Source organism: Emiliania huxleyi (genome assembly GCF_000372725.1).
Source record: "Emiliania huxleyi CCMP1516 chromosome Unknown EMIHUscaffold_17, whole genome shotgun sequence".
Lineage (NCBI taxonomy): Eukaryota > Haptophyta > Isochrysidales > Noelaerhabdaceae > Emiliania > Emiliania huxleyi.
Window position 1 is genome coordinate 341,837 of NW_005200881.1, and position 12,263 is coordinate 354,099.

Sequence of the window (12,263 nt, forward strand, 5' to 3'; positions counted from 1 at the left end):
CCATCTGTTGCGGGCGGCGGCCGCGAAACGCGCGCGCCCTTCCCCCATTACATCGCATTGGAGTTTTGTTTGTCGCATTGGCGTATCTGCTACACGCCGCTTCGCGAGCCCCCCTTTCCAAGCTCCGCGCGTGCTTAATGCTGAGCGAGCACTCGGAGACTGGCTTGGAGGACGAGCTGGTCGAGCTGCACCTCGAGCGCGAGCAGGCCACCACCTCCTCGCCCGGCTATCGGCCCAAGCGCCCGGGCAATCCGCTGGCGACCGAGCTCGTCACAAGCAGAGACGTGCCTCACGGCCCAGAGGCGCAGGCGGCGTTCAAGCCGTGCCCATCCGACTCGGACACGCCCAAACGCCAGCGCCTTGACATGCACCAACGCGCCATGGAGCTCGGCAGTTGGCCATTCCAGTTCGTGTCGGCAGCCGTCAACTCGGCCGGCGCCTTGCCTCCGCCGCCCGTCTCGCAGGATGTGAGCTCTGCACGCACCTTCCAGCATCGACACGGCGCTGCTTCCGTGCCGCTGAGACCCCTTTCCCTCTTCTCGCCGCTGGCCGTCCGCGTTGCCGTGGATGACTCCGCCTCGGTGACTGGCGCACCGAAGCCGAAGCAGGTCCAGCCCCCTCGGAGCTCGCCAGTCGGCACGCCCGGACTCTCTCAGGAGGATAGCCCCCTAAGGGAGCCGCCGCAAGCTCTCGGCGCATGGCCTTGGGGGCTATCTCTGGTGACGGCACTCCCGGGGCGGAGGAGCGCCGCCCCTCTCCCTCTGTGTGGGTCGAGCAGGAGCCCCGTAGGAGGGGGATGGTCAGCACCAGGCGCGCCCTCCCGCGCCCATGTGACCCATATCGCATTGGCATCGACCTCTGCGCGTCATGGAGTAGGCTCGCAGTGCCTGTCTCCCGTGGCTGCGTCGATGGAGTCGGTGCGCGGCGCAACTCTCACACGCGCGGAGGGGGCGCGGTTCACCACGCCTTCCGCTCTCCACAGGCGCTCAAGCTCTCGCCTGCCGGGGTCCGCCCGTGCGCGCCTCCGCCCATTCAGATGGTACGCCCATGCGCGCTGCCGCCGCCCCTCCAGCCCCTGTTTTCAGACAAAAGGACCTGAGCGTTGATGGTCGCGAGCGGATGGGCCCGTGCCTCGCGTGACGGCGTCTTACGTTCTGCGGCCGTGTGTCATGTCTGGTGTGTTTCTCTATCTGCCGCGGCCCAGATCACCTGTGTGCGCCAGGAGAGACTCTCGTGTTTCATGTGTCTTTTCGTGAAAGTGGGTTTTAAGTCACTTTGATGACTTGAGTTTCTTGTTTGGGTTTTCGCCGCGCGCTAGACACCTATATCGACATGTGCATGCACATGCGCATGCACCTATATGCCCTGGCATCCTCGCGCTGTCGCTTCCGCCGCTTCGCCTTCGTCTCCTTGCTGCGCAGCAGGGTGTAGTTCGGGCCCACCTCCGCCACGCTGTCCAGCAGCTGGGCGGCGCTCGCCATCTCGACCGCGTCGTCCTCCGGCGGAAGCTCCGCGTCGCCCGCGGCCGCTTCCCGAGCGCGCTCGTCGCGCATCCGCTCGTGGTGGGCCTGCCGACGCGCCACGCCGGCGCCCGTGTGCCTCGCCGCCGCGTCCGGTGACGGCATCGGTCGCTGCCACAGGTCGTCCCACAGGTCGTACCAACAGGTCGTCACCAAAGGGGACGCATCCAAACCGCCGCATTTCGCCCGCCGAAAAGTCTGCCCCAATCTCGAACCAATCTCGAGTCCTCTCACTAGTTACATACATACTTCCTCTCCATTACACCCAGAAAATATATACCATTGCGACTCGGCTCCGCACTACTTTTCTCTATCTCCATCTGACAGGACGTCACGTGTATTTGACTCACTCATGGTTGCAGGTATGCTGGAGTTGCCCCGAGCCTGACAAATGCCTTGAAGGCGGAGGGAGCGGGCGTGGGCGCAAGCGCGGGCGAGCGATGCTGCGGAGGCGTTGGCTGCCCCGGCGTGGGCACGGACATGCTCTGCATGTAGCGCAGAAACTGCATGTCAGCTGAGGGCAGGTGCAACGGCTGCGGGATGACGCCCTGCTGTGCGGCTAGGGCTTGCCGCGGCGGGTTTGTATGCATCACCATCGCCTGACCCGCAGGGACGGCGCATCCGACGATGTCGATCGAGCCAATGACGACGCCCGTGGTGACGGGCAGTTGCCCCGGCGGCGCCGCTGGCCATGCGGCCGCCCTCAGCGCCACCGGCCTGCAGATGCTGCCTGGGGCCGGCGCTGGGGGAAGCTCTGGCACGGGAACCGGCGCGGGTGGTGTAGGCGCCGCGGAGTCCGACTCGCTTGCCGCGCGTTGCGTCTTTGCATGAAGCACATACGATGAAGGGGCGACGCGGCAGACGCTCGCAAAATCGCGGGTGTTGGTCACAGCGGCGGAGGTAGCGCCCGCGGGTCTGAGACAGCTCGGTGAGCACGTCGCAACGATCGTCGCCACCTCCACCTCCACTGCCGCTGACGGCGAGTCGCTGGCCACCGCGAGCGCCGCAGCTGGGCCGCTTCTCCGGGCGCCTCTCATCAATGCCAGTTTCTCGATGACGGGCACCTTCAGCCATTAGTGCATACTAGGGCTGTGAGGGAGGCAAAACGAACGGCAACGTGTGGTGGCGCACCAGCGTGCCATGTGCAAGCTCGAACTTGATGCACTGTTCCAACGAGGCCTGGTGTGTCTTGCGTTGCCATTCGGGCGGTATTGCGCGAAAGCAGCCCTGCATCGCGGCGGCGGCACCAAGTGAGTCTTGCTACCGAGCAGCGCCCAACGAGTCTTGCAAAGAGAGGTAGGAGGGGTGGAAAAAGGCTGGGCGGGCCGCTGCCTCTGCGCACCTCAAGCATGAGGATCTCCTCTCCGTGTCTGGACAAGACTGCAGCCAGCGGCCGGAAGGGAGCGGGCATCAGAGACGCTTGTCCGTGAGAAGAGGAACGTTTTGCTGTCTTGCTTGGTGCGGGCCTGGGAGGTGAAAGTCTCTTTGTAGCCCGCCGAGGTGTGAGGTGAGCGTATCAGAGAAGACAGCAATCTGCGGGCCCTTGCAGCGGCGCCTGGTTGGAGGGGGTTGAAGGGAGGATGGCGGCGTGCTGGTTGCTGCTGCTTGTGCGGAGGGTTGGAGGGGGTGGTCCACCGGAGCGGAGGGGGCTGGGGTGCAGCAAGCGCACGTCTGGTTGAGGACGCGGAAGTGCGGCAGCTTCAGGTGAGACGTCCAGACTCCGTTGGACGGCGAGTTGATGAGCGTGTTCTTTGAGTTATCGGGCATCACCACCATGCGGGAGACGGGGATATGCACTGCAAGCGCGTGGGTGCGCGGAGCGGAGAGGGAAGGAGGATTTGGGAACTCGGCGAGGAGACAATGGAAGGGACGCGGCGGGCGCACCGCCACACTGCTGGCAGCTCGCACAAAAGTGCGCCGAGAAGGCCGTCTGGGAATTGCTCCACGCGACGTAAAGCCCTGTTGCAAGGGGATTGGAGGAGGGAGGAGTAGGGAGAGGTCGTCCTAGAGGCGCGAGTGAGGCGGCGCGGGTCGCGATGTGCTTTCATGATGCGCTGCGCTCACCGGTTTTGCAGGCCGTGCCTGTGAGGAGGCCTCCCCAGCACTCGGTGCTGGCGTCATGCAGCACGCCCTGTTGGGTGGAGATGCGCTCCGCCATCCCGCTCGACGCGGTGTCCTCCTGCTGAGGCGTGGTGCCCCAGTTGCTGGATCCTGCCATCATAGGGTCAGACGATGGGTCCCATCGTCTGCAGCGGCACCTGCAGGGCCAAGGACCGTACTGCCGGTCGGGCCGCGGTGGAGCGCGCGTGAGGTGTGGCTGCGTGTGGGTTGCGCACCGGTCTGAGCACCACCGGCACGGCGCCACCGAACTGCGGCATAGCAGCTCGGCCTTTGTCCGCCTGCTAATTGCCGGGCAGTAGTTCATCAGTAAACTATCGCCGAAATGCTGGCCCACCGAGCTAAAAAACGCCGTCGCAAAAGCTTGAGCACTTGAGCACTGGATAGGGTCGATTCCGCGTGGTACGGGACCCCTCGATCGTCGTCTCGCCCTCCCTCGCAAAAGCTCCCCCGCGACGCCTGAGGCGTGAGGGAGGGTGTAGAGGATGTAGAGTGTAGAGCGCTGTAGAGCTGTAGAGCTGTAGAGCGCTCTGGAGCGCTGTAGAGCTGTAGAGCTCTACATCCGCCGCGGGACGAAGCGCCTCCGTTGTAGAGCGATGTAGAGCGCGATTTTGCGGTAGAGTTTGTTGTCGAGGCTCTACAGCCACACACCGCCGGGAAGGCAGTGACTCAAAGAGGTCGAGCCGCGCTAATGGGGTGTCTCCGAGCTTACTGGAGCTCTGATGGACAGCCCTGACTATCCCTGACACACAGAGAGTCACTCCGACGGCACACAACACCCTATAACTGCGTCATGACCAGCCTGCCATGTGTCGCCGGTGCCGCATTCGTCGCTGTGCTTCAGGCGGTGGACTGTCGGCTGCGAGGACGGTCGCATTTGCGCGAGGCGAGGCGAGCATTCAGACGCGTTGCATGCGCCATGACTCGCGCCAGCGCCTGGCCAGTGCGTGCGGGAGCTCCTGGCTGAGCGTTGAGTCCAGGCGAGTTGCGCTGGCCACTAATCACTACGCCGAGCCGAGCTGACGCGCCGAGGCGCCGGCCAGTCGCAGCCGTGAGGCATGCCACAGCAACAGAGGCACCTGCCACCCATTGGGCGGGCAGACAGAAGGCCAGGGCCGCATTGGCAAGTGCAACGCGCCTCATGTTGGAGAGCGATCGTGCCTCGTTCGCGGCTTACGATGTAGAGTTTGTTGTAGAGATTTTACGTTGTAGAGCGCCTCTACATCGCTCTACAACGGAGGCGCTTCGTCCCGCGGCGGATGTAGAGCTCTACAGCTCTACAGCGCTCTACAGCGCTCTCCAGCGCTCACACATCTCTACAGCTCTACAGCGCTCTACACTCTACATCCTCTACACCCTCCCTCAGCGCGACGCTTGTCGTTGTATGTGGCTCTTACTTACGTACATTCCCGTAGGAGAGGACTCTGCTGACAGGGTTGGCGATGAGAAGCGAGCCGATGGGCTTCTCGGAGGTTAGTGGATAATAGTGCACCACTAACCGCCGAACTTTCACGATTCACAGTTCACAGTCACAGAGTGTTATGAGAAGAAAATTTACTCCTTCAGGAGCGGCCGCACACTGCTCGGTACCCCCCCTGCACATCTAAAGCCATCCCTGCTGAAGGGGGTCTGATCCCCCCCCCCCGGCAGCAGCGCTCTGCTGCTGGAGGGGTCGGGACCCGGGGGGGCGACCCCTCCCCCAGCAGCAGCAGAGCGCACTGGACCCAGCTCCCGCCTCTTCGCCGCCGCCGCCCCCTCCCCCCTCGGCTCGTGTTTGAGCGGTACGAGGCAGTTGTGTTCACCGCGCCGCCTGGCTGGCAGTAGGAGGGTACGCCGGTGAGACCATAAATTCTCGCCCCTGGAACGCTACTTACTCACAGCTGTCTGTACAGAGATCGGCCAGCACCCCCCCCCCCCCAGCACCAGAGCTCTGTTGCTGGGGGGGAGATCGGCCATGGCTTTAGATGTGCAGGGGGGGGTACCGAGCAGTGTTGCGGCCGCTCCCCAATTGCTTCACATACTATCTATCAGCGCAAACGCCGAGGGGTCCGCTACCGCTTAGCGCTTTCACTTTTTCACAGTGTCACTTAGACACTTTAAAACACGTTTCCGTTACAGAAAACTGCGGCCGCCAGCGACAGAGCGTCTCGCTGGCGGACGGCGAGAGGAACACAAAGGGGCGTCCGGACGTCCATCCACTGGGATGAGAATACTGGAGATCTCTAAGGTCGAATCTGCCGATTCCACAGCCACCCACAGGAACGCCGCCTCAACACGGGGTCTCGGCTCTACCGAGCCATGCTAGCTCCAGCCGCAGCCCCACCCGGCCGGCCCGAGGGTGTTCCCGCACGAGCGCGCAGGCAGAGAAGACCAATCCTGGGGGAAGTAACCTTTCCGCATTCCGGGGCGCACGACCAAGTCTCGTGCGTTGCGCTTGGCGCCCCACGAAGGAGATGTCGCGCGACACATCACCCTGGCTATGCCAACGCTACCCAGACGCTTCCGTGTACCGGACCTCAAAAATCTTTTGTATCGCACGCGCGCAGGCGCACCCGCCCGCTGAAACGACAGTCGACACGCGGACGCCTCCCCACCTCGCCCCAAACTAGCGCCATGCCTACACCAACCGTGCACACGAGCGCCAGCCCAAGCCACGCCACTAGCGAGCACCTGGCAGCCCCGCGCCCGCTCTCGAGGTGCAGGGCTGCAGTCGAGCTGGGCTCGCTCTCCGGTCCGTTTGCTGTGGTGACCCCTAGACAGACCTACTCGAAGCCCCCCCCCCCCCCCCCCCGGCACGCCGTGCTACTCCGATCCCTCAGGCCCCGCCTCAGGCCCAGCCTCGCCCGCCTCCTCGCCGTCCGCCGCAGCTGCAGCCTCGACCGCAGCAGCCGCGTCCGCCGCAGCGGCCGCCGCCTCGGCCTCGGCAGCGGCGGCGGCGGCGGCGGAGCCCGAAGAGACGACGACCTAGCGACGGGAGAGAGAGGGGTGGGAGGGGCGGGTGTGGGGTCGGGCAGGCGGTGGGGAGGGGAGGGGGAAGGCGGCGTGTGTGCGCGGCGGGTTGAAAGCACCTCCGCCTCGCGCAGCAGCTCCCCCCCCATGGTGTAGCCTCGCGCCGTCTGCTCGAGGACGCAATTCTTTGCAACCTCCTCGCTCGGGCGCCTCTCCACCTCGCGGTGCCGCCTGCAGCACCCGAGGGCAGAGTCAGGAGGGGAGAGGGCAGGAGGGCAGAGGGCGGGAGGGCAGAGGCGAGGCGCGGCGGAACCACCGACGCCCCCCCGGCACGGATCGGGCCCACGCGGGCGAGAACCGCGGCGCGGAGGACTTGTGTCGGCAGGTGTGTGTGCGTCGAGGCGTGTGTGCCGACAGGGTTGCGTCGAGGTGTGTGTGTCGAGAGGTGCGTCGCGCTCCTCCAGTCATACGCGTCGCCCGGCGCGCTATCGAAGGGCTCGAGCTGCGCCGCCTCGAGCACCTGAAGAGGCGGCGTGCGCGCTGTCAGGCTGCAGAGGCAGAGGGGTGGCCGGCGCGGCTCGCCCATCGCCTGCGTCAGCTGCTTGTGGATCCCCGAGTAGTACTTGTGCACCTCTGCAGCGCCGCCGTCCGCGCCGTCCGCCTCGGCCTGCAGCGCCGCAAACTGCTCGACGAACGGGAGGAGCGGCCGCATCGCCTCGAGACGGCCGTACCCCGCCTGTCCATCCAGCTCCGTCCGCGCGCGCTGCCGCTCGCGCTCGAAGTTGGCAGCGAGGAGCAGGTAGCCATTCTCGCCCGCGTCCTTCGCCTCGTCCTGCGCGGCCACGAAGTCGCCGCGCGCGGAGGTGAGCTTCTTCTCGAGCTCGTCGATCTGCGCGCGAAGGGCGTCCTTCTCCGCCTTCTTGGCCGCCTTCTCCGCCTTGGCGTCCGACATCCCCTCGCCGTCGGGCACGGCGCCGTCGCCTGCGGCTGCCTCGGTCTCTGACGGCTCCGCCGCGAGGCGCACCGAAGAAGAGAGGCAGCGCAGGGCGTGCGGTGAGGGAAACAATGGCGCCCTCACGCGCGGCTGGAGCACGACGGCCTCAGCCGCATGAAACGCCAGCAGAGCGAGAGCCAGCGACGTCGAGCACACGCGCATGGCCCAGGCTGGGTTCGGCTGATCGCGCCGGTGCGGAGGCTCTTGAGCGTCGTCCTACCGGCGAGTGCGCGCGTCGGCGGCAGCCGCCTCCTCGGCGCGCTGGGTGGCGAGCCGGCGCACGTTGCTCCGCCTCGTCTCCTCGTTCTCGCGGACACCGTCCGAGTCGTAGTCGGACATTCGGCGGCGGCAGAGCGGTGAGGAGACAGTGAGACACAGGGGGATGTACCGTGTTGGCAAGGCAAAGGGGAAGTGTGGTGCCTATATGGGCTTCCAGTATCGGACCTTCAAGATATGCGCTTTTGGCCGGTGGCCTCCTCGGACATGGAACATGGTACCTCCGGTGAGATAGTGGCTGCCAGTTCGAGACTGGGGCCGATCGAACTTGATTTGTTCGGAGCACGGAGCTCGGAGGAGGAATCCGGCCAGCACGGGTACAAAGAGGGGTACCCGGAGAATCCCCGGCGGCCGATCCCCAGCTGCGGAAACGTAGTGTCGCTCAAGAGGTGCGATACTGCGGGGGAGTGTAAGGTGCCTATATGGGCTTCCAGTCTCGGACCTTCAAGATATGCGCTTTTGCCTTTTGGCCGGTGGCCTCCTCGGACAGGAAGGAGCTGGGCGGCCCGCCGGGCCGGCGAGTTTGCGATAGATGCGGGGCCGAGCCTGTGGAGCACCTCACGCGTTACACGGCCTCTGCGTCTACGCATCCAGGCGCAACTCTGCTCGCTCTCACCCCCCTCAACAGATCTAGCGCTAGCTGGCGCGATCTCCGTGAATAGCGACCCAAGCTCCCGCGACCTCGCGCCCTCGTCCCCCGTCCGTGTCCGAGGCAGCCAACGCACAGAAGAGGATCGAATCGTGACGGCATGGTCATATCCATCAGAAATTGCCTGTACCAGATTGAAGTGCATGGGGGGCGAGCCGCTCGCCGCGGAACGCGCATCGGGGGGGGGGGGTGGGCGGAGCAGTGCATGGCATGTCTACAGCGCCCGCCGGCGCTGCCGTTCGCTCACTCTGCGGGACCCAGGCAGTGCGCCGGGCGTGTTTCGGGCCGAGCATGAGTGTATGCGTCTGCCGTCCCTACCGGATCCTGCTGGGGCCCCAGGTATTACGGTTTGCGCTGAGGTTGGAGAGAAGCTCAGCTCGTTGTCAGACTCAAGGTCCCACAGGCGTCAGCTGGGGCCAGGGCACCGCGCGGCCCCCCATTGCGGCGAGACTGGCGAAAATCTCCCCCGGACGCGTCGGGCATATCAAACCGATGTCTCACTTGAAGAACACTTGTCGTGGCGAGGCGCAGACAAAACTAAATACACCACGCGGCGTGACACCACCGACAATGCGACAAAATGTGCCCCGGGCCCACGACGCTGCTGAGGCCTGAGAGCGTGAGAGGTCTCACAGAGCCGCCTCTGCTTTGCAAAAAACGCCTCGGACTGTCGACTCGTGCACAAAACCGCTCTCACGCGGGGCTCGAATACAGCGGATTCCCCTCCCACCCAGTGGGGTATGTACCGAAGGCGAAGCGACCCCCGAGCCAGTCAGCCCAGGACTGCATCGGGGTGCTCGCCCAGTCGCGAGGAGTGGCCGACGGCCGCTGGCGCCGTCGCCGCGATCAAAGGACATGGGGCGGACGCAGAGTTTGGGACAGCCAACAGGCGGCCTAGCAGGCGGCACGGGCAAGAGGTCCAGCTCCAGGACGCAAGTGGAGCTCATCTCACAGGCCGAGCGGGGTCTGGGTCTGGAGGCTCGACGACATCTAGGCTCGACTAGCGATTACGGGAGGAGCTACAGCGTGTTAATTTCGGCTCGATTTAATTGAAATTGTACACTGCCGGGGTGACTGTGTCACCGCTGGCTCGAGACCGCTGGCCCTCTGCCAGCCGATGCGCTCCCCGCTCCGGTCCGCTAGGAAAAAGAGTGGGCGACCCGGATGTGCGCTGCCGGCAACATCCGCACCTGTGCGCACCTCCGTAGCACTGGCAACCTATCCCAACCGTTCGGGCAGGCACCATATTGCCAGCCCTGGATGCATCGGATCATGGCATTTCACATACGAGCGTGTGATGCCTTGGCCGGCAACCTATTCAATGGCCTGGTCAGGAAGAGCGGTCCAGTCGCGTAGCCAGCCACCGAATTGCACGCCTCTGTTGAGTATGAACATAGAAGCTAGTCCAAATAGGCAGAGGAGGAAATAGTCGGCAATCCCAACATTGTGCGGAGGCTCGTCAGCCTCAGTCTTGCCGACTTCGGCAAGTTTGCTCGGCGAGTCGGGCAACGATTTGGAGCGCTTCCGTGCCATTTGACCAGCGAGAGGACACTTTGATCGGCGAGAGGACTCTGGGGCGCAGTGGCCCGGCAAGCACGAGATGCAAGCTTGGCGTGCTGCGCCTGAGAGAGGCCTACGAAAGAATTTAAACAAAACAACTCTCTCTCACAGCAGACAGGCTCGACACAGGTGCGAACTGGCGCGTGCTAGTACTATCACCGGCACACCTACGAAAGAAAAACCCGGGCTTTCTTTTGTCGTATTCCTCCTTGGGTTGTCGTTTTCTTTTTCTTTTTTCTTTTAGGTCAACCACGGGAGCCGCCTCTAGAAATAATTTAGCAAATCTCTCGCACAACACTAGGTACGGGGCCACTGGCGCGCACTGGCACTGACATCAGGAGAAGCCCCTCCCACCCGTGCTTGTGCAGCGCAGCCTCCTCGATGAGCGAGGGCGATAAAGTCACGGAAGAAAATATTTTACTACAGGATTCCACTCTGGACCTGTTCCTTTTTTTTACCCATCTCACAGTGGAGAGGTGTCCGTTTTTATTTATTTATTTCCTCTGCACTCACATCAACAACATTATTGCTCCGCCCATTCGTCCACACTATGGCCTGCTGTTGCGCTCGACGAGGGGTCGGGCGGAGCGCCGGGCGGAGCGGCTCGCGCGAATGAGCCTCTCGACGAGCCTCCACCACGCCGATCGACAAAGCTCTTCCAGAGGCGCCTCGCCGCGCCGCCCGTGGCCGTGGCTGCCGTGCCGACTACCTACATCCGCGAGAAAGCGAGTCATCGCAAGCGGATGCAGACCTCGCGACAAGTGCCGGGCAGCCCTGCGTGCAGTCGCCGCCCCGCCCGCGAGCATGTTCTCGATGTCATCGAGGAACAGGTCCACCTCCCCGTCGACCTCCGCGGCGACGACGGCAGTGGCCCCCGCCACTTGCGTGACGACTTCTCTCGCCTGTTCGCACAGCCCACGCCTTTGGCACGCACATGGGGTCTCGCTTGTGCATTGCCCCTCACCGTCTGCGCCGCCGCCGCTGCTGTCGTGAGTGCGAGCACCCTCTCACCCTTGGGCGTCGACTTGGCAGTGAGCGCGGCAACAAGAGCACGCGAGGCTTCGTCGTACCCACCCCACTCCTCCACCCGCACCCAAAACTCGTCCAGTTGCGAGAGTACCTGCACGCCACCGGCTGGCTCACAAGGGCTTCGCGCAAAGGGCACGCACTTCCAGCGCGCCGTCTGTGAGTCTCGCAGCTCCTTGAGCTCGCCCTGCGCCTCTGCAAAGTCGACGATGAACGTGGCGTGCAGTAGCATCGGCGCCTCCGCATCTTGCCCAGCGTTCTGTCTCGCCTCGTGGTTCTGAAGCCGGGAAGCGATGATCGGGAGCGGCACAGTCGCATCCTCATAGGCACAGTCCCACTCCTCGACCAGCGCCTGTGCCCGCACGGAAGCCTCACGCGGGTCGCGACTCACTCCGAGCGCCACACACGTCTTCTTCATCATCTGGTATGCAGCGTCCCGCGCCAGGAGTCGCTGGCTCTGCCGGAACTCAGAGAGGAGAGGGCCTTCCTGTCCGGCGCTGCGGCAGCGCTCGGCGTAGCGGATAATCGTGGGCAGTGCTCGCACACGCGCTGCGAGAGCTTCGGGAGACGACACAGGGCGACGGAGGTCAAAGTCGAGCGGCAGAAACCGCCACCCTGACAACCGACAGTACTCTCTGCAGGCGTCAAGCAGCTCTGCCCACGCCGGGAAGTATTCTTCAGAGGCGGCGGTGCGTTGAGGCTCCGCGAGGCCGCAAGCTGCAGCCATGGCGACAGCCACGGCCCGCGCAGCCGTGCGATGCACCAAGAGCGAGACCTCGTTCTGTGCCTCTTTAGCGAGGTCCAAAGCTGCGATATGTGTCTCTGCCATCTGAACGCAGGGACGCACGAAAAACGGTGCACAGTGGCAAACTTTTTGACACTCGGGGCAACGCAGCAGCCCCTCATGCGCGATTCTTGTCCCTGCCGTCGTTGTCGCGTTGCCGGGCGGCGTCGTGGATGCTGTGGAACGTGGTGCCGCCGCCGCTAATCCTGCTCCTGGACGAGAAAAAGGATCGCTCCTTCCTCATCGCAAACCCCGTCAGCAGTCCTCCTTCGGGAATGTACGTAAGAGCTACATAGGATACACAAGACACTGAATCGGACACCTCTACTAGGAGATGGGTAAAAAGGAACAGGTCCCTGGGTCCCCGCACCTGAGCACTGAGGTGAC

At 64.1% G+C, this 12,263-nt stretch overlaps 2 protein-coding genes across 2 annotated transcripts; both read right to left on the reverse strand.

Annotated features, from left to right (window-relative positions):
• Positions 1–1,322: 1,322 nt before the first annotated feature.
• Positions 1,323–1,625, reverse strand: EMIHUDRAFT_202621 (Hypothetical protein; the record flags this gene model as incomplete). Its single annotated transcript, XM_005784433.1, has 1 exon — positions 1,323–1,625. The coding sequence occupies one exon, from the start codon at positions 1,623–1,625 to the stop codon at positions 1,323–1,325; it is 303 nt and encodes a 100-aa protein (XP_005784490.1).
• Positions 1,626–6,146: 4,521 nt separating this feature from the next.
• EMIHUDRAFT_462701 (hypothetical protein) lies at positions 6,147–7,743 on the reverse strand (the record flags this gene model as incomplete). Its single annotated transcript, XM_005784434.1, has 3 exons — positions 6,147–6,602; positions 6,707–6,818; positions 7,058–7,743. The coding sequence occupies 3 exons, from the start codon at positions 7,741–7,743 to the stop codon at positions 6,441–6,443; spliced, it is 960 nt and encodes a 319-aa protein (XP_005784491.1). The 3' UTR covers positions 6,147–6,440.
• Between the last annotated feature and the right edge of the window lie 4,520 nt (positions 7,744–12,263).